At 36.5% G+C, this 18,012-nt stretch overlaps 2 protein-coding genes across 2 annotated transcripts; both read right to left on the bottom strand.

Annotated features, from left to right (window-relative positions):
• Positions 1-620: 620 nt before the first annotated feature.
• LOC118062248 (exocyst complex component SEC5B) lies at positions 621-11,631 on the bottom strand. The gene is made up of 21 exons (XM_035075983.2): positions 10,656-11,631; positions 10,278-10,429; positions 9,881-9,975; positions 9,034-9,228; positions 8,714-8,841; positions 8,464-8,622; positions 7,467-7,571; positions 6,804-6,878; positions 6,471-6,608; positions 6,180-6,371; positions 5,228-5,371; positions 4,303-4,429; positions 4,020-4,230; positions 3,640-3,755; positions 3,308-3,542; positions 3,087-3,180; positions 2,594-2,671; positions 2,404-2,460; positions 1,966-2,115; positions 1,329-1,544; positions 621-969 (listed from the first exon to the last, which is right to left on the bottom strand). The coding sequence occupies exons 1-21, from the start codon at positions 11,061-11,063 to the stop codon at positions 730-732; spliced, it is 3,315 nt and encodes a 1,104-aa protein (XP_034931874.1). The 5' UTR covers positions 11,064-11,631; the 3' UTR covers positions 621-729.
• Positions 11,632-11,773: 142 nt separating this feature from the next.
• LOC118062250 (fructose-1,6-bisphosphatase, cytosolic) lies at positions 11,774-16,755 on the bottom strand. Its single transcript, XM_035075985.2, has 12 exons — positions 16,250-16,755; positions 15,655-15,702; positions 15,463-15,537; positions 15,322-15,383; positions 15,151-15,217; positions 14,898-15,011; positions 14,559-14,645; positions 14,167-14,237; positions 14,027-14,092; positions 12,718-12,804; positions 12,516-12,591; positions 11,774-12,085 (listed from the first exon to the last, which is right to left on the bottom strand). The coding sequence occupies exons 1-12, from the start codon at positions 16,406-16,408 to the stop codon at positions 11,972-11,974; spliced, it is 1,026 nt and encodes a 341-aa protein (XP_034931876.1). The 5' UTR covers positions 16,409-16,755; the 3' UTR covers positions 11,774-11,971.
• Between the last annotated feature and the right edge of the window lie 1,257 nt (positions 16,756-18,012).

Genomic DNA, 18,012 nt, shown 5'->3' with positions numbered 1-18,012 from the left:
GGGCTGTTGTTGAATGAACTGGTTTTCTCAAAATCCACTTCCATGGCACTGATTATGCCAATGACTGTCAGGTTGATTCCGGGTATTTTTTAAAAAAGAAACCAACGATCAATCCTTAATTTGTTTCCCTGTCGTCAGGACATCTACATGATCCAGTTGATATCCACCCCCGAATATTCGATCCTTGCAGACACTGGGCTACCTTATCCAATATTCCAATCCAAACTTTTTTTTTTTTTGCATTTTTTTTTTCTTCAGTTGGAAATAATCCGTGAAGGATTTAAAATATGTTCTAGAAGGATCCGAATTTCACTTATTGATTACACATTAAAAGAATGACACCAAGATAGAGAATAAGGCAAAAGACTGATTCTTTTGCTAACCAGGAAGAAAACACATTCGGTTTCAGCCACCGTTGTAAACACGTGTCCTTCGTTAAAAACATAAAGTTCAGAAGTCAAATTGCAATAACCATGGTTTTTTCCGGCCACATTTCCAGTACTAGCAAAGAACCATAATCCAAAACTTGGAGTTGCGATATGTCAGAAATTTGACAGAAAATAGCCCAAACCCACTCCATCTCACCCCATACAATAAAGGAAATAAGAAAGAAAATCTCATGAAGAGGAAAGAATACGGATTTCTTTTGAATAAATATATTACAATTGCACATACAAAAAAAAAAAAAAAAACTGAAACAAAACTTGTAATTACCAAGTAGTGCCTGGCTTATCGACGTCTGTGACGAGAGAAACTTGGGGAACCCATTGGTTGTGTGCCTCTGTAGTTTCTTCCAGGGGAATCCATGAAGTTTCTGGAGGAATCCATTGATCCTCTATAGGAATAAGCAGCTTTAGCTGATTCTGGTACCGAGTCCAAGGGAATCGACTCCACAAAACATGCTGTATTGATACGAGTCCTCTCAAGCTCTGATTGAAGCAACTCAGAGCTACACTGCTGAGCAAGAGCCTAAACACCCCCCCCCAAAAAAAAAAAAAAAAAAAAAACAAGAAGAAGAAGAAGAAGAAATAAGAGAATTTAGCGACAACTGAATGAGCAAAATATAACAGAATGGATGATTGGGGTTTCCACAATGAGGATCCTGTAATGTCAATTTCCTTGTCTGTATATACACCATTTTAATCGAGATGAAATGTCATTAATCCACTTCTCTTAACTCTGGAGCTTTCAAACATCAGGACAACAAACTATCATGCCAGATTAATCCCAAAGAGCAATAATGATGTACTCTACTCATTCAGTGTAATTTCAAAACATAGACTCGCAAAACACACAGCATAAAAGATGCAACGCAATATGATTCTTACAATCAAGTCATCTGGAGACACGGTCATTCCTTGCTGCCTGTCATCTGCAAGTGCATCTTCACTCCCACGAGTTGATCTGCGTTGATGACCTGGATTCTCAACAGTTTCGGTGACATTCTCAGTGGCTTTCTCCAACAGAACCCCTTGTGAGGACTTAAGAGACTCCCTTGCATCAGGTGTGAGATAGGGATTTAATATGGTCTCGAAATATTCCAGCTGCCAGAGAAGCATGTCTTAGAAACAAATGTCTTTACCGTGCGAGATAAGACATCTAGATTAAAAAGCTGCGGCCAGTAGATGAACTAAGCAATTCTAGTGTTAGATCCTACCACATTGTCATAAAAAAAATTCACGAGAATGTCAGCCATTATTTTTTCTTGTATTTCGATATGCACATTTTTTATGACCTTTTTCCTTTTCAGGGGTGGGAGGCATTGTTGGGTCAGCAAGATGATTATGAGTATATACCATGTTTAAGTGTGCATGTGAAGCAGAAAAGTTCAACAAATATCAGCCATAAGGGAACTTGGAAGCAAATAGCATTCATCACACAGCATAAAATGCAACCATTATATAGTTTCCGGGTGCAAGTGGCTGGATTCTAGAATTTTTCACCATGAGAAAAATTGTGCTTTACCTCGAACATGAGCTGACAGAAGCCATTTGCATCAAGAGACCTAAGATCTTTGCTTTTGTTTTCATCATAAAGGCTCAGAAAAGTATCGATAAGACCTTCAACTAGAATGCCAAGTGTCTTGTCCAGGAGGGGTTTAGCACAAGCAAAAACCTGAGATGGGAAAATTTATGTTTCAGAATACATTTGATTGGGCAATAACAACAAAGGATAGTTATTGAGCATAGGAACAAGCATTCCTTAAATACAGTCTAGAGTACAAAGTATATGATTTCTAAAGCGGTCAACTTGTTATGATTTCATGGAAGTGTAGCTTTCACACAGCTGAATCCCACAGCAATATAAAGAAAGCATAAATACAATTTCAAAGATCATGCTACAAAAATATGAAGATCAATGCATATAAAAAGCATATATACTCCAGGGATAAAAATTAAATACCTCTGAATGCACAGCTACTAAAGTGTGTAATAACTCCAACGCCGCATCACGCACACCCTGAAAGGTATTCCATGTATTGTCATTACAAAATTGCTTTCCCCATGTATTGTCATTACAAAATTGCTTTCCCCAGCGCAATCTTGGAAAGCAGCAAAGCAATTAACCAATTACAAAATCAGCACATCCTTACTTTAACTATGGGAGCTGCTCCCCATTGAACACCAGAGTTCAGCAAATAATCCATAGCTGCTGTTCTGATCAAATTTGCCTGTCGGGAAGACACTGAATTACTTATTTAAAGAGCCAAAAACAAATGAAAGGACTTATACTCACATTTGGAATCAATTTCATGAAGAGCCACCAAACATACATATATATATCCACTCTTGGAAGTCCCAAGTCCATATATTTGGACTGTCCTGATCACCTAAAAGGAAACCGGTCCAGCAAAGGACCAAAGAAAAAAAAGCAGGAGATACCCCCTGAATTGATCTCCTCATGCTAGCATAGCCATCTAGTACTCTAACCACATAATACGTAGTTCTGGTCCAGCAAAAGACTAGGAGGAAGACAAAGCTAAACCTACCATCTAAATCAAAATCCTTGCAGCAGCATAGCGGTATTCTGATCTTCTCATGCTAGTGCATGGAAAATTACTAAATTTAAACCATGTTAAGCCATACCTTTGCAAAAGTATACTGAGCAAGGACCTTCTCTTCAAGTCCAGAGAAAGACATCACTAGATCTTGAATATCACTGTCCTCTTCATCCTTTCCCCTGAGTAGAAAATAAGAGATCGCACCTTCATAATAGTAATCAAGCAGGGGCATATGGGAATGTACATGCACTTTCAAACATACATGATATTTCTGACTTCTGAGGAAGAGGGGAAATAGTTCACTACCTGGACTGCGACCATATCATTTTATACTTGTTGAACAACTCATATGAAAGTTCGTCTTTGCAGTATCCAATATTACTCAAAACTAACAGCAATTGTTGATGTGAATCAACAATACTACCTTCGAGATCAGATGATGATTTTTCTTCTGATTCATGAGAATACCCACTCTGTAAATGCAAACTTTCTTTGCTTGATTTGTTAAGGGCAAGCTCACTTCCGATTTGTTCCAAATGGCCTGACCAATGAGGGATACAGACAGAAAGCATCATAAATTAATAAAATGGACATGTCTTACTTCCAAACATAAAATAGGAATAAGTTATTCATTGTACCAGCAAAATCGAGGAAACAGTTTAAGAAGGTAAGTCGGACAGATTCTTCAATTTCTTGTAGCAGTACAAACATATCTTCTGACTTTCCAGCCTCGCTCCTCAAGGACTGAATCATTCTGAAAAGCAGAATGCTCAAAAGTCTTATATATATCCATTTAAGAAATGAGGAAAAGGCAGGAATTCACTTGTTCTTCAGCTTTTATCTAGCAAGAAAATAGTACAAAACACCTACACTAAAAATCCGACATGATCCACAAGATGTTCTTAACTTCCAACCTTACATCAAGGTCATCAGCAAGCTCCATAAATTTCTGCTAGTCTATGAAGCAATTCCAAAGATCATAACTAATTATGTGTAAAGGTAATCTCTGATGACTTACTGACTGGTTTGATCCATTGCAGAGCCAATAACTGAGCGGAACGCTAGAGGCAAGAAAGAGATTGTGTATGGAGATTTATTTCTTTCAAGAATATATACTGGAATCCAAGTTTCTTCTTTTGATATCTCTTCTGTCGTTGTCCGCATCCAAGAGCAAAGCCTAAGTATGTAAATCTTTGTCATCTCTGCCTGAAGGGTTCTAAGTGCCATCACTGTCACAAAAAGGTGAAACACTAAGAACTTAGAAACTGAAGAAATGATGGCTAATGAAATATTTTACACACCAGCAGTAGATGGAGCTGATTCTTTCACTTCGAAAGCTTGGCAGGCCTTAGATATTTCCTTTATAGCATCACTCATATAAGACCAGAGAATGTTTGATTTTTCAAGATCACGGAAAGTGTTATGAACCTGCAATAGAAGTAACATTTGGAAAGACCTGCTAAACTGTCTGTCTGAATTGACAAAATCACTATACAGCAGATGCAGTTTTCAAAAGACAGATTGAAACTTCAATCTCAAGGCAGAAAAAGGTCAAAAATGAAAGGCAAACGCATTATCAATGCCTCATTGGATAATCTGCCAAGGAGATTTTCTATAATCCACGAAGACAGTCATAAAACTTTCAAAAATAAAATCTATCCGGCAAACCAAGGTTGTCAAAACCAGACCAGGTTTGTTTTAAGCTGACCAGATTGGGAACAGGTCTGGATACAGGCATACAGCCCAACTGGCCCCTCAAACCCAGAGTTGGTCAGACACATTGAAGAGCCAGGTAACCTGTCCCAAAAGAGGCAAAAACAAGTCACGATATGGTTAAAGATCGAGAAATGACCAGTTTGTGAAGTTACAATTTGGATTAACTATGAAAAGTTTTTTCCCATGTACACCCCTAGTTGCTTGCACTTTGATCCTTAGTTACCTCTAAAAACTTTCAAAATTAACCTTTTTCTGATTTTGTAGAACTTTCACTATATTTAAAAGTTCTAATTCGAAATCCCAATTTAAGTTGAGTTGAACCTCCAAAATTAACCCGCTCTCTTTTGAAATTCCTTACCTAGGCAAAACTTGAAACCTTGCTATAGCCACCAATTAGAAACCAAAGAATTTCCAAAAAAACACAAACTACTTCTATTCAAACTAAAAAGGGCTTAAAGAGAAAATGTCCAAACTAAACTATAGAAAAATGACTGCATGATGCATGCTCACCTTAGTTTCATATGCAGATATGGTACCTCGTATCATACCAGCAACTTCATCGAGAGAATGATTAGAGTACCTCCCATCTCCAATCTTTTCCTCGCTTTTAGTTGCTGAAGCATTAACATTTGATTCAGCAGAAACTTGGGAAGACTGAAAAAATAAGATCCAGAAAATCAAAATGAAGGCTGAAATTAACTTGCAAAGAAAAAATGAACAGATCTTCATTTAATCTCAAAAAGGAATTAAAAAGATAGAGAAACCAAGACAATAATTTTGATACATGGCTTTTGTCGCTGCATTTATCAAGGCTAAGAGAGATGATAATTTTTAATCCTTTATTTTACATTTTCAAAAGCTTCAAGCTGGGCTGTTATAGCAAACACTTGTTCCAAAAGGATGGAGATGTCAATGCCTGCATCTTAGCAACAAAGCCACTAATCTCATGAGTGCAAGGAAAAACAAGGTTGTCAAGGAAGAATATTATAACAGTGCAATATTCAGTAAGCCTCTAAAAAAAGCTACTTTCAGTTGTTTAGAGTGACTCCTCAACCTTTTCTGATTATTCTAATTTATCAATATAACATTGATGCTGCAACATTAAGTGCTGCTATTAATGGTTGCTCTGCACATGCTAATAAAAAAAATCGCAAAGAGCCTGAAGATATTGACAAGGACTGCACGTCATAACCCAAAGTATTAACCTAAATATTGGCTTATTCAGCTTCTCCCTGTCTGTCCAACATTCCAGTAGCTGATACATTAGAAGATCTAGATCAATTCTTAATGATAAAGGTACCATGATAAAAGAATGGTTGATATAATTGAAGTTTCAGTATCAACCAGATGCATAAAAGCTGCATGTTCCATTTTTAATTAATTTTTAAAAAGTATTTATGGAAGACAATTAAAGTTCATAATGCAAGTTAAAATCTAAGAAGAAAGACAATGTCCAAAATACCTTTGCAAATTTGCCACTGAAAACAGAGAGAGCAACTTTCCAAAAAGCTGGTATGTGATGTGTAATCACAGCAGTCAACCTTCTGATAAACTTTCCTCTAAGAGCATCAACTTCTTCACCAGTCAAATCAACTGGCTGGGAATCTACTGACAGAGGGATGTTCCCCAGGGTGAGAGAATAGTTGACATCTGACTGAAAGTAATAAGAGATATACAAAGTAAAATCATTGTTCAGCAAACCAATGGGCCAATACATAAATGTAACAGAATAATTTGCGATGATTGCACGGACAGATTGATTCAGATTTTGTTGAATTTGCCTCCATTTTGCATCAGAGAAAGCTCTGTCACGCATCTCATTATGCAAAGTTTCCATTCTTGCTTCTTGATCCAAGGTGCACTTCTCAAGCAATCCTCGAATTCTGTGATTCTGCCAAAGGGACAAAGCTTAAGAATCCATAAATCAGCCTTCCAATTGTGTTTAAATCAGAAGCTAATACAAAACCCATATATTTTCTGTTAATCTATTTTTTTATGAATTCGTTCTTTAAATATTTATGTGTTAAAGCAAAACGAATTACATGCATGGCATGTCTTCTTAAGATTAGTTTATGAATTCACTGACCTGCACATTAAAATAATGCCACACAGGATCCGACTCAGGGTCCAGCTCCAACAACAGTCTCACTGTGTTCTCAAGCTAAATAAACAGGACAAATACTTTAGTAGACACAACAACAACAAAAAATGGCAACAATTAATTTCATACAGACGAGAAGTTCCACTCAGACACTGCATGATCTGTTTACTGCTTATGCATAACTGCACCAGCCATACCAACCATAACCCACCAAATACATTGGTATCAGAAGCTAAGGCAACATGTCCACTTGAATTGTTTCACTTAAATGCACTTCTATTGAACAACTACAGAAGTCTGTAAGCTTAGTGGTCAAGGGTGTGAATGTCATCGTGTACAAGATTATAATGTAACATTCTATTGCACAATGGTTTTTCCAACATATGATTGTTTTTCTCCAACCACAGTGAGGCACAAAAGCAAACAAACCATTCCAATATATAGTTTTTTTTTCCTCCACTCAGAGAGAGACAAAAACAAACAAACTATTATCTTATACATTAACATGAGAATGTTTATATTAGTGGGTAATCCCTATTACCATATTACAGTCTCAATAAACTAGGAAAAACAAAGCCTTAGATCATTGTTGATTTTGTAATTTCCTGTACAGAAATTGACTTTGCAGTGTAAAATTAGTAACCTTACATTTGTAAGATCTATTTGTGGATCTTCCATAGACTTGTAAAGTGTGCCTTTGAACTCATTTACCACCTTTTCAACCTCTTCAAGAACACGTTTTAGTACGTTTACCTGAAATTGACATAAAACAGTAAGCATGCATCTGTAAGAAAAAAAAAGTGAGGAAAAGAATAGTGTTCCGCAACTGATCCAAAAGAACAGGGAAATTTAGACATTGTTTTAAATAAGTTCTGCCAAAAAACACATGCTGTGGGACTTAGCTGTATCTAAGCTTTTTGATGATGCAAAGTAGTACATGAGGACATAGTTAGATATTATGGAGTGAGGTACTGTTATTTATATGGGAAATCACAAGGCAAAAAGGAGAGGGCGTTTCATATTTAAACATGGATGTCAAGATCAGTCTCGCCATATTCATTTCATTTTCTCACCCAAAAGAGGCTCAACCTTATAGACCCTATCCCACTTGAAGAATAACCTTCCAACAATAAGGCCAAAGCACTCGGATATCAGATATTTCTTACAGTTTATAATGCAATCAAATAAACCCATGGATTTTCATTCACCATTAACATGCATCACAATGATGACCAAAATTTCCTGATTTTGCTAGGTAGTTCATACAAAGCAAGTTTGGACAGAAATGCCGCAAGAAGACTGGCTGGGGCTGACCATGCTCTACCATACCAAATGGGAAAGACCATGGAAAAGACCATCCATGACTGGCAATTGCCAGAGGAATGCAGAAAAGTCATTTTTACAATGATCACTGCATCTACAACAATTGAGGTTTAGGAATATCAAATTAGATATAAAACGGTAGAGCATGCTCCATATCAAAAAGTCTTGACAGTAAAGCCTCAGCATTAGCACAGATCAGAAAAAAAATAAGCATGTATGGGCAAAGTTCAACAATAAAACCCTTAAAACCTAAAGATTATACTTTGATGCATCTGCCTCAACCAAAAATATGACAGTAAATTAACTCTTGATTCTTGCATACGTGAGAGGGTAGAGCAATTGACTTCGCCTTCTTGTATTCCCTAACCGCCAAGTCATATTCGCCCTTACCAATGCTCCCACGAATTGTACTAGGCAAGTTAAACAGTGTTCGGAATCTCTGAAGCATTCCTTGCACGGATCTTATCTTCTCAGTTTGGGCCTAGTTTCAGAAACAAAATGAGCTAAGTGACCTTTGATGCATAAAAAGGTATCAACTTCAAACAAGATATAAAATATTATTTCCCACAAACCTGTCTCTCAAATAGAGGCTCAAAAGCACGATTGGCCAGCAAGCTTACTCCTTGCATGCAGTTAAACAGGTGAGAAGTCCCAGAACCTTCAGGATCTTCTTCAATCCGTCTCAGTTTTGATTCTATATCTGTAAATGAATAATTGGTTCCAACATCAAGACCAATACAGCACTAAGCATATAACTAATGGGTGCAATTCCAATAAGCCTTGCATAGCAAAAACCATTCCCAATGAAAGCTGTGTGTAATACAAATCTCCAGCTCACTTGCCACAGTTAACGAGTAAATCTAGCAAGCCAAGTGACATGATGATTGCATACCATCAATCGTAGTCTTGCAAGAGACAAAGCAGTCAAAATTGTCTTTAACCAACTGTTTTCTCTGTTGAGTCCGTCCTTTGAGATCAGTTTTCAAAGCAAGTGTGCCAGCCTCCAAGTCTGCTGCGCTTGTATCTTGATGTATTCGGGATAGGAATAGCTTTGAGTCAAAGTTTTCAGAGAAATACAGCAGCTTCTCTGCATATATAAAAATTAAAAATTGCAGTCCACCATAATAACCACCAATATAAATAGCTTCCAAAAGTAGACAACTATTTCTTCCTAGTGAATTAATTCTATCTTCTCATATAGTCTTATTCACAACTTATGGCAACAGTGTTGACTTCTGCGCAATCAAGAGTCAAAAAGCAGGCGGCTAATACCCTCAATGGATTAATTCAATGGGAGTATCATTGCTGAAGGATAAATTTTATCAATGAAACTCCTAAGGATCTTAGGATCTTGCCACTTCTCTCATGGTTTTGAGAATGTCATTTCATTTATCTATTGCTATAGATGAAAAACATGAAGATCAGAGCTGAATTTAAATAAAGCTCTTATGATTGTTAGTTTTGAAAAGTGAATACTCCTAAAATAACAAGGATTTATGGATATCTCTTATGGCATTACACACAAGAGCATGCTAGTGATATGCAGACTTAATGGTTTTGCTCTAATTTAACTAGTATTTGGCTCATGGTGATATCGCATGATACCAGAATGAGGAAGAAAAAAATTGTTTGGCAATTCAGAAATGTATTTTATTGAATGCAATGACATGTAATTATATGATGAAACTAATAGTTAACTACGTTGAATGGAGGGAAAATGCGAGGGGGTGGAGAAATACCACGAAGGTTATTGTCCAAATGATCTTTATCAGATTTTGATGGAGAGCTTTCTGATGAATCAGCGATCAACCTCAATGATTTGTTATCTATAATCCTGTGAATACACAATAAACTCAGGTGAACACTTACCACAAGTAATGTTAAAAGGCGAACATCAAGGAAACATATACTTCAGTCTCCTATAGGAGCACATTTTATGGTTCTAGATTATAGAGGGAATCAATTAACAGTTCCACTTTTGAAATATCATAAATTCTTGTTTCTTCAAGCTATCACAAATGTCTAGAAAGCTGAAATCCTGAAAATAATATCAACTAGCACAATCCATGAGCCAAATCAAGCCTCGGAAACTGAAAAACGTTGTTTATCAACGAAAAATACATATGAGAAGCTTACCCTAACCCAAGTGGATCAATGCATTCCATGCCACGGGGAAATGATTGCAGAGTGATAAGCCCCTTTCTAGCCACTGCCGAAGGCTTCCGCTCAAACTTTTGAGCCACTGGTGCAGTTCTCGACTCTCTCATGTCACGAACCCTACGAGAAAGCTGTCATAAGAGCACAACTTCAGCACCTTCAATAAACTAACTATTTAAAACTAAATTGCACATGATTCTTCCTGAATCATCAGTAATGCCTAATATATCATTCTTCGAAACAAAAGAAATCAACTCGACACTGTATAATTACCAGAGGTTTCTATCATTATTCCCACCATAATACATATATATGTACACACACATCGATAAAAATTGAAGAGAGTTTTGTGCATACCTCAGCTTCATCAACTCTTTTCCAACAATCAGGCTCTTCTCCATCCCACCCACTCTCCTCCTCCCTCCCTCCGCTGCCACGTCCAGCTCTCCCTCTCGCTGCCGCACCTCCTTCACCGCCACGATCCTTACTAACCTCCTCGTCTCCGCTCGATATGCTCAGCATTTCCACCTCCGAATCTTCCTCCTCCTCCACCGCTCTCATGTTCTTCGGCTGCTGCGGCTGATTCGCCATGTACGTCGTCGAAGCCGGCCTCTGTGGTGGAGGCTGTTGCCTCGGTTGCTGGACGAAATTGACCACCGGCTTGCGCTGATTCGACGACGGTCCCTGGTAGTTGAGATCGCGTTGAGCTTGTTCCTTTAACGCCATCTGGAGAAGCTCGTCGTCATCGTCGCTATCGCTTGACATTTTCGTAAATTAAGGGAGTTTTGGGGGGTTTTGGCTTTCGATTTCGGGATAGACCAGGTCTGTTATGCTGATTATTTGGTTTTAACCTGAGGCAAGTGTCAGGGGGAGGGATTTTTTTTGGTATGAGTGAGTGGATTTTAAAGCAGGTGGCGCTTGAGAAGGACTGTTTCTATTGGTTAGTTTTTTTTCTTTCCTTTTCTTTTGGTATTTTATATTTATTGTACGGGGCAAGGTTATTTATTTTTATAATGCGTTATTATTATTATTTTTTTAATGTGGAGTAGTGATTAAAAGTTTGTTAGGAAGGGATATAGATTTGGCGGGAATAATTAAGAGCGTGTAACTTTGTGTTTGTGTGTGTGTTCTCGCGAGGAATAAAAGCGAAGACAGAGATACGATTATGAGAACTTTTACTATTCCCATCTACCTGGAAACTGTGGATATGTATTTGCATTAAAAATAGATTTTTTAAAAAAATACCATTCGATTTGCCACGTGCAACCTAGCACGCTGGTTGTTTCTCTTGGTTTTTCCAGTTTTCGGCGCGCTTGAAAATACCAAAGATCTTCATAGTTTTGTAGGGTCATTAAAGAAATGGAGAAAGTCAGCGATTCTTGCTTCCCACGTGGTCATGTATTGCATCCTTTTTCATTATTCTAATATCAGCCAAATGGTTTGTTTATCCCATCAATGAACACATATCAGAAGAATCATGAGAACACGTTATCTAATGAATATATAGATGATTAGAAGGAGGTCAAATGCCCACAGACAGAAGTATTGCGAGTTCTATAAGACAGTGGTAATAACAACCCCTGCTCGGCACTGCGCTAATTTTGACACGGTGGCCCGGTTGACCATAGAGTGGCGCAGCGCCATACCAAACACAGCCTGTACAGCACAGGTGTTTATGCTTTCTTCTCTTCAGCGGCATAGAGTGCTTTGATTTCCTCAACCTCGTCATAGCTTCCAAGAAATATGGGAGAGCGCTCATGTATCTTCGTTGGAACTAGGTCCAGTGCCTGCCAAGGTAAATGATCACATCAGATACTAGCTATAGAAAAGGCCCTTCAAGCACACTGGTCATTCCTTTTTTCTGCTCAAATACTATTTACTCGCGTGAAGAAACTAACTTGGATCTTGTCACTGCATATACGCTTAATATACTACCAATTCCATGAGCTTTAACTATAATCTACCACTATAACCTTATAGGAGATCAGAAAACAACGTTCGTATCACATTTAAATCATTACATGATGGGGTTCAGAACACCTTTATACAAGGGCAGGGCAAACAAGGAAGGAAACAGCTCAATAACTTTAGGTAGAAGCACATCTTTTTTTAAAAAAATAATAATAATAAGGGTAGAAGCACATCTTTTAATACAAAGCTTTCATAAATCTAAGTAGTTAAACAGCTCAAAAACAAAAACTATGAAGAAGTTAATACCCGTTGCTTGCCAGTAAAAGCCTGACCTCCTGCTTGTTCCATCAAAAAGGACATCGGGAAGACTTCATATAGAACACTAGTTTGCGCAAATATAATCACACAATGAGTTCCGAAATAAAACCAGTAGAGACAAAAGGACATGTTAGCAGGCTTAATCAAAACATTTAGGAGAAATACCAGCACTAAGAATGCATTAACATACCGCAGTTTCCCATTGGGGCTCTTTTTATCGGCAGGGTACAAAAATATACCCCCATAAAGTAATGTGCGATGGACATCAGCTACCATGCTGAGTATCATACAGAAATGTCATAAAAAACTATGAAGCTCAAATTGAAGACAGCTAAGACATGTAAAAAAGATTGAGATATTGTCAGTTTTATAAATGCAGAAAATAATCACACTGGAATATTTGATTTCATGTTGAATAACAATGACATTAAATGAAACCCGGTGATCAATAATATATGAACTCATATAAAATAGCCAGTGGGATATATGATCCGAATAATCAATGGTTTGAAGGAGGCTGGAGCAGTAGCCCTTAACTTAACAACAGCGACTACAATATTTCCGCCCTTTTAATCCTGTTCCTTACCACTTTGATTGCACTGTGGTGGGATGAAATTCAGATCTGGGGTGTGGACTAAAGGATTTCTAACATATAAAGCCACATGATTCATTTTCATTAAATTTTCAGGTTGGGCTAAAATCTTTGTGAATGTTATTGATATTTGCAAATTGTGCACATTAATTCACTTATTCTTCAACGATTCTAAAAAAATATCGGGTTGCAACTGTTGGAACTAGATAAGACCCCTAGAATGCATATATTAGAGACAACATAAAAACTATCGCAATTTCTACATAAAAACAAAACAAAATAAAAATCATAGTCAAAAACATTTTATCAAATATTTAAGATGTAATATTGTACAAAAACAGACTAACAAATAGAGACAAAAGCGCTTTTTGATTTGTGATTTGATTAAGAAAATAAAATTTCAATACGGATTCTTGAAATTTTCATTCGTTTTCTAATGGTCTCTTGGTTATCAAATAGAAAATATTAGAATTGTAAAATGCATTGTCACTTCATCATATTAAACAAAAAAAAAACTATAATTTTTGTGAAAGTAAAGAATATAGAGAAGAGAAAGAGATTAAAAAATTAAGAGGCAATTGTGAGGGTGAACATGAGAGAGGAAAAAATGAACAGAGAGAAGGGAAAATATTATATATACCACGAACTCGAGGTACTTTCATTAAGTTATACAAGTTGAATCAGGTTATAAAAATCCCAACTCGCACCCAACCTGTGATCTCTATTTATTAGGTTTTTTGACTCACTATTATCCGTAATATCCATATTATCCGAGCTTAACAAGTTGAGTTGGGTAAGATATTGTAAATATTACAAATGAGAAGCTTTTTTTAAACACCCCTAGACTAAATGTGGTTGATTAAAAAAACCAGAAAATTGTAGTTGCTAGAATGAGGATCAAGGATACCTTCCAATGTATCTTAGAGATTTTGCTGAGGAACCATCCTGGGGAAACTTGCATTTTTCAACATACCTAAAGTCATAAAATACAACCTTAGATCATAATCACTAAAAAAGTAATAGACTATCATAAAGAATACCACATACTTGGCTGTTGGACCATCCCAGTTCCTCACATTTCCTTCATTCACTGAATAAATCTTTCCTTTCTTTGGAATCTGTCCAGAAAGAAATGTGAGAAACAAATATCAGATACACCACATTAAACTCAAAATTTATGTACAGAGATTAAAAGCAGCCTTGGACATGCACATGTAATTTTAAATAGCAGTTTTCTACTATTTAAAAAGAAGAGATATGGCAGTCCTCAAGCCTGTCAAAAACCACAAGCATTACTTAACTGCAGTTCTATGGATAAGCATGCAGTTCTCGCACTTAAAGAGGATGGATTGAATTCCTTGTATGTGAAACTAACTACAACGTGTAATCATGCAGTTTAACTGATTTCAATTCCACAATTTACTGAAAACTGATTTTACCTTTATGTCAGGGTGTGTGAGTATGAACTCCCCGAGGGATGGATCCAGGGTGAAACCATTAACACCAGATCCAGTGCTCAAAACAAACTGCCAAATCATATATTGATTAGTAAGAGCATGACACAACATAGTGCAAGCCACGATGACAGACAAAGAACCGTGGACCACAATCTTCGTACCCCCATAAAAAAAGTCAAATTTGAAATTAAACATAAAAAGACACTTCTGAAATGAATAAGGTGATGTCAAGGGATTGACAATTGTCATCTTGATAATTCCAAACCACCCAAAAAAAAAAAAAGATGGAGCCTTTTAAATACGAAAGGTGATCCATCATACCGTGCAAGAGCTTCCATACATGCAATAGCCAGCTGCAAGCATATTTTTCCCAGGTTGCAACACATCATCTAGAGTTGGTTCATGGTCATCTTTCACCATGTAAATTCCAAAAATCTAGATGAAAGAGAAGGCATTCAATATATAACTGCAATGGCAAGTTATTCTGGAACAACAGTCACTCTTTATCATGTCAGTTAAGGATCTGAATTAAAAAAAAAAAAAAAATGTCATGTTTCATAATGAGAGATCATACCGTTCCAATAGAAACACCACAATCAATGTTGGAGGATCCATCCAATGGATCAAACACAACACAGTACCTGCTCAAATATCAAACCGATACAATGTGTCACTCTAAAGAATCCAAAACAGAATAGGCTGTAACCATAACAAATAGTGAACAGACAAGAACACTTGCAGATACCTTCCACGCCTGGAAGGCTCCACAAATGTTGCTTCTTCATCTTCTTCTGAGACAAGGATGCACTACCACAAGATCCAAAATCTTATACAAAATTCCAACAAATTAATTTCAAATCAACATATAGATTACCCCGTAACTTACTGTTCGGCCACTGCTTACTAAAGCCTTGATGAACACTTCATTTGAAAGGACATCGAGTTTCTTTTGCTCTTCACCCTTTTTCCAAAAAGGGAAATATAATCGAATTAACCATTGCAAATAGCTCATTCAAAACATTAACAGAAAACAAAAGGACAAAAACAAGGAATTTGGACCCGGCACACAACAACTTGCCTGAACATTAGTCTCCCCAGCAAGTCCAATAAGTTTGGCTAGACCCGCCTGCACAAGTAAAAAATTGAAGATAAATTGGCTTCCTCGTTGGCTTTTCAGTTTTTCTTCGATAATATATTCAGCCACCACAGGTGACTTACGACAATAACCTAGATTACTGTTTTAAGTGATGTTCTATTTTTGAAACTCGACTAAAAGTCGTGATTAAAATTCTACATGGATTCGCATTTAAAAATTAAACGAAGAGAAAAAGATCATCTTCCGCGGAGGACCAAACCCGGGCCAAGAAATCACCAAGATTAGGTAGTTAGAATTTTCATTGAACTTCAAAGAAAAAATTGTCACTTTTGGTTTGCTCTGGATTGCAAATAGCATAGGAAGAGGATTTTGATTCTAATTCCAAATAAAACTCAAAAAATTGACTTTCATTTAAAAATCAAATCCATTTACAGACAATTGTTGTTGCTTAGTAAGTGGAATAGGAGAGAATTCTCATTTCATTTCCAATTCTTAGGCGAACAAAGATGGGTAATTAAGGAAGAAGTCATGCTTACATATTTAGTTAATAAGGAAGCGAACGCAGACATGGACCTACCTTGTTAACGACAGAGCAAACGAACTTGCAGCCAAGAACAATGTGATTTAGCAGAATAGAGAAATCACCACGCGACTCCGGATATTTGGATTGCTCGTTCAACACGAACCTCGTTATGGTCATCAGGTCCGTCCTGTGAGCATCTGCTGCGTGATCCATCTTCTCTCTCTCTCTCTCTCTCTCAAAAACTTGTTCGAATCCGGTTTGTTATATAATTTGAGTATTTTTTTTATCGACGAGAATGCGTGCTGGTCAGTTCGAGAGGAGGATAAATATGAAAGCGAAGAGAGGGAGGGGATGGGGCTATCTGGTGTAAACGGAAGTTTCGGATGACACGTGGAGACAAGAGAGTGAGGGACTGAGGTGTGTGGCCGTCGCTGCAGATAACACCTTCCGTCGTTTATCTCTGATTGGACGGTTATGAGGTTTCTGTTTTGGTTCTGTTCGTGTTTTGAGGATGACGAGATGGTGGTGTACTTCGAGGTCGTTTTATATCTGCTGTTATCTGCTGTTATCTGCTGTGCTTGCAATCTTGTTACATTTTCTTTTTTTCTTTTATTTTAATAGCCCCGTGTCACTGAAGTCTGAACTGCTTTGGCTCCTTTTCCTGGGTCTGGCAAAATTTCAAAGTTTGTTTAGATTATTTTAATGTGTTTGTTTTAAAAGTAAAATAATATTATTTTAATATATTTTTAAATAAAAAATAACTGTTATTATACTTGTTATTTTGTCAAGTACTTTCTTGTCTTATTTTATTTTATTTGTATGTAGTGATTTTTATCGTGGAGCCGACCATTCGATTTTTTTCTTCCTTTTTACTCTTATCTTATGAATAACATTCAACGGCTGACATGGGGATGTGCTGCCATCGTTATCCATCCAAATGTCAACTTGATTCCCCGTATTCTTTTCTCTTTAGCAAATCCTGGATTCTCGGTGGCTTGCGGAGGAAACTAACGAGTGCTTTCTTTTTCCTTCTTTTTTTTTTTCCTCTATCCAAGTATATTTTCAACTTATTCTATGCCCTTGTTTGTTTCCCTAAAACTAGTTTTCGAGAAATCATTTTCCAAACTTTTCTGTGTTTATTTGTCATTAGAAAAGTTGGTCAACGAAAAATAATTTCCGATCAGCGGAAAACACTTTCCAGTCAATTTTAGTCAAAAAAAAAAATTGACTTGGTTTTCAGGAAAATGTTTTCCTTTTAGCTGTGTTTGTTTTCCGGAAAGTGGTTTTCGGGAAAGCACTTTCCAAACTTTCTTGTGTTTGTTTGCCAGTAGAAAAGTTGGTCAATGGAAAACACTTTCCAGTAAAAGGAAAATTTGGCTTGGTTTTCAGGAAAGTGTTTTCCTGAAAAATTTGAGGGGAATACACTTTCCGAAAGTTGTGAAAAATTTAGAAATGTCATTATTTACTGATTATATCAAATTTGATCCTCAAACTTTTGATTGCTATATATATTTTGTTTTGAATATTTATTTTTCAATTTCATCTCTTAAAATTTTATTTTTATATTAACTTTGGTTCTTATTTTTATAATTGTTATTTGCTTTTTTTCTTATCATTTTTTATTGAAATTTTTTATTTATCAAATTTGATCCTCATTCTTTTGATTGTTACTTATTTTATTTGAAATAATTTATGAAATGTTGATTATTATTATTTTAATTTCTTCATTTTTCATTTTTTTAAAATTTTTTAGATTTGATCCCTATTATTTTGATTATTATTTGTTTTATTTGAGATAATTTATGAAATTATATTTT

The sequence above is a fragment of the Populus alba genome, chromosome 5 (genome assembly GCF_005239225.2).
Source record: "Populus alba chromosome 5, ASM523922v2, whole genome shotgun sequence".
In the NCBI taxonomy this organism is placed as follows: domain Eukaryota; kingdom Viridiplantae; phylum Streptophyta; class Magnoliopsida; order Malpighiales; family Salicaceae; genus Populus; species Populus alba.
This window is presented reverse-complemented; position numbering and strand designations above follow the sequence as displayed.

Bases quoted from the DNA above. Each gene is read 5' to 3' on its own strand.
- LOC118062248 (XM_035075983.2), bottom strand. From the start codon at position 11,063: ATGTCAAGCGATAGCGACGATGACGACGAGCTTCTCCAGATGGCGTTA. The intron at 10,430-10,655 runs GTATGCACAAAA...CTCTTATGACAG, and splicing joins AAAGAGTTGATGAAGCTGAG to CTTTCTCGTAGGGTTCGTGA. The intron at 5,372-6,179 runs GTATTTTGGACA...TTATTTTTTCAG, and splicing joins TCAGTGGCAAATTTGCAAAG to TCTTCCCAAGTTTCTGCTGA.
- LOC118062250 (XM_035075985.2), bottom strand. From the start codon at position 16,408: ATGGATCACGCAGCAGATGCTCACAGGACGGACCTGATGACCATAACG. The intron at 15,384-15,462 runs GTAAGTTACGGG...ATCTTGTGGTAG, and splicing joins TAGTAAGCAGTGGCCGAACA to TGCATCCTTGTCTCAGAAGA. The intron at 12,086-12,515 runs GTATTAACTTCT...TTACCTTGGCAG, and splicing joins CTTTTACTGGCAAGCAACGG to GCACTGGACCTAGTTCCAAC.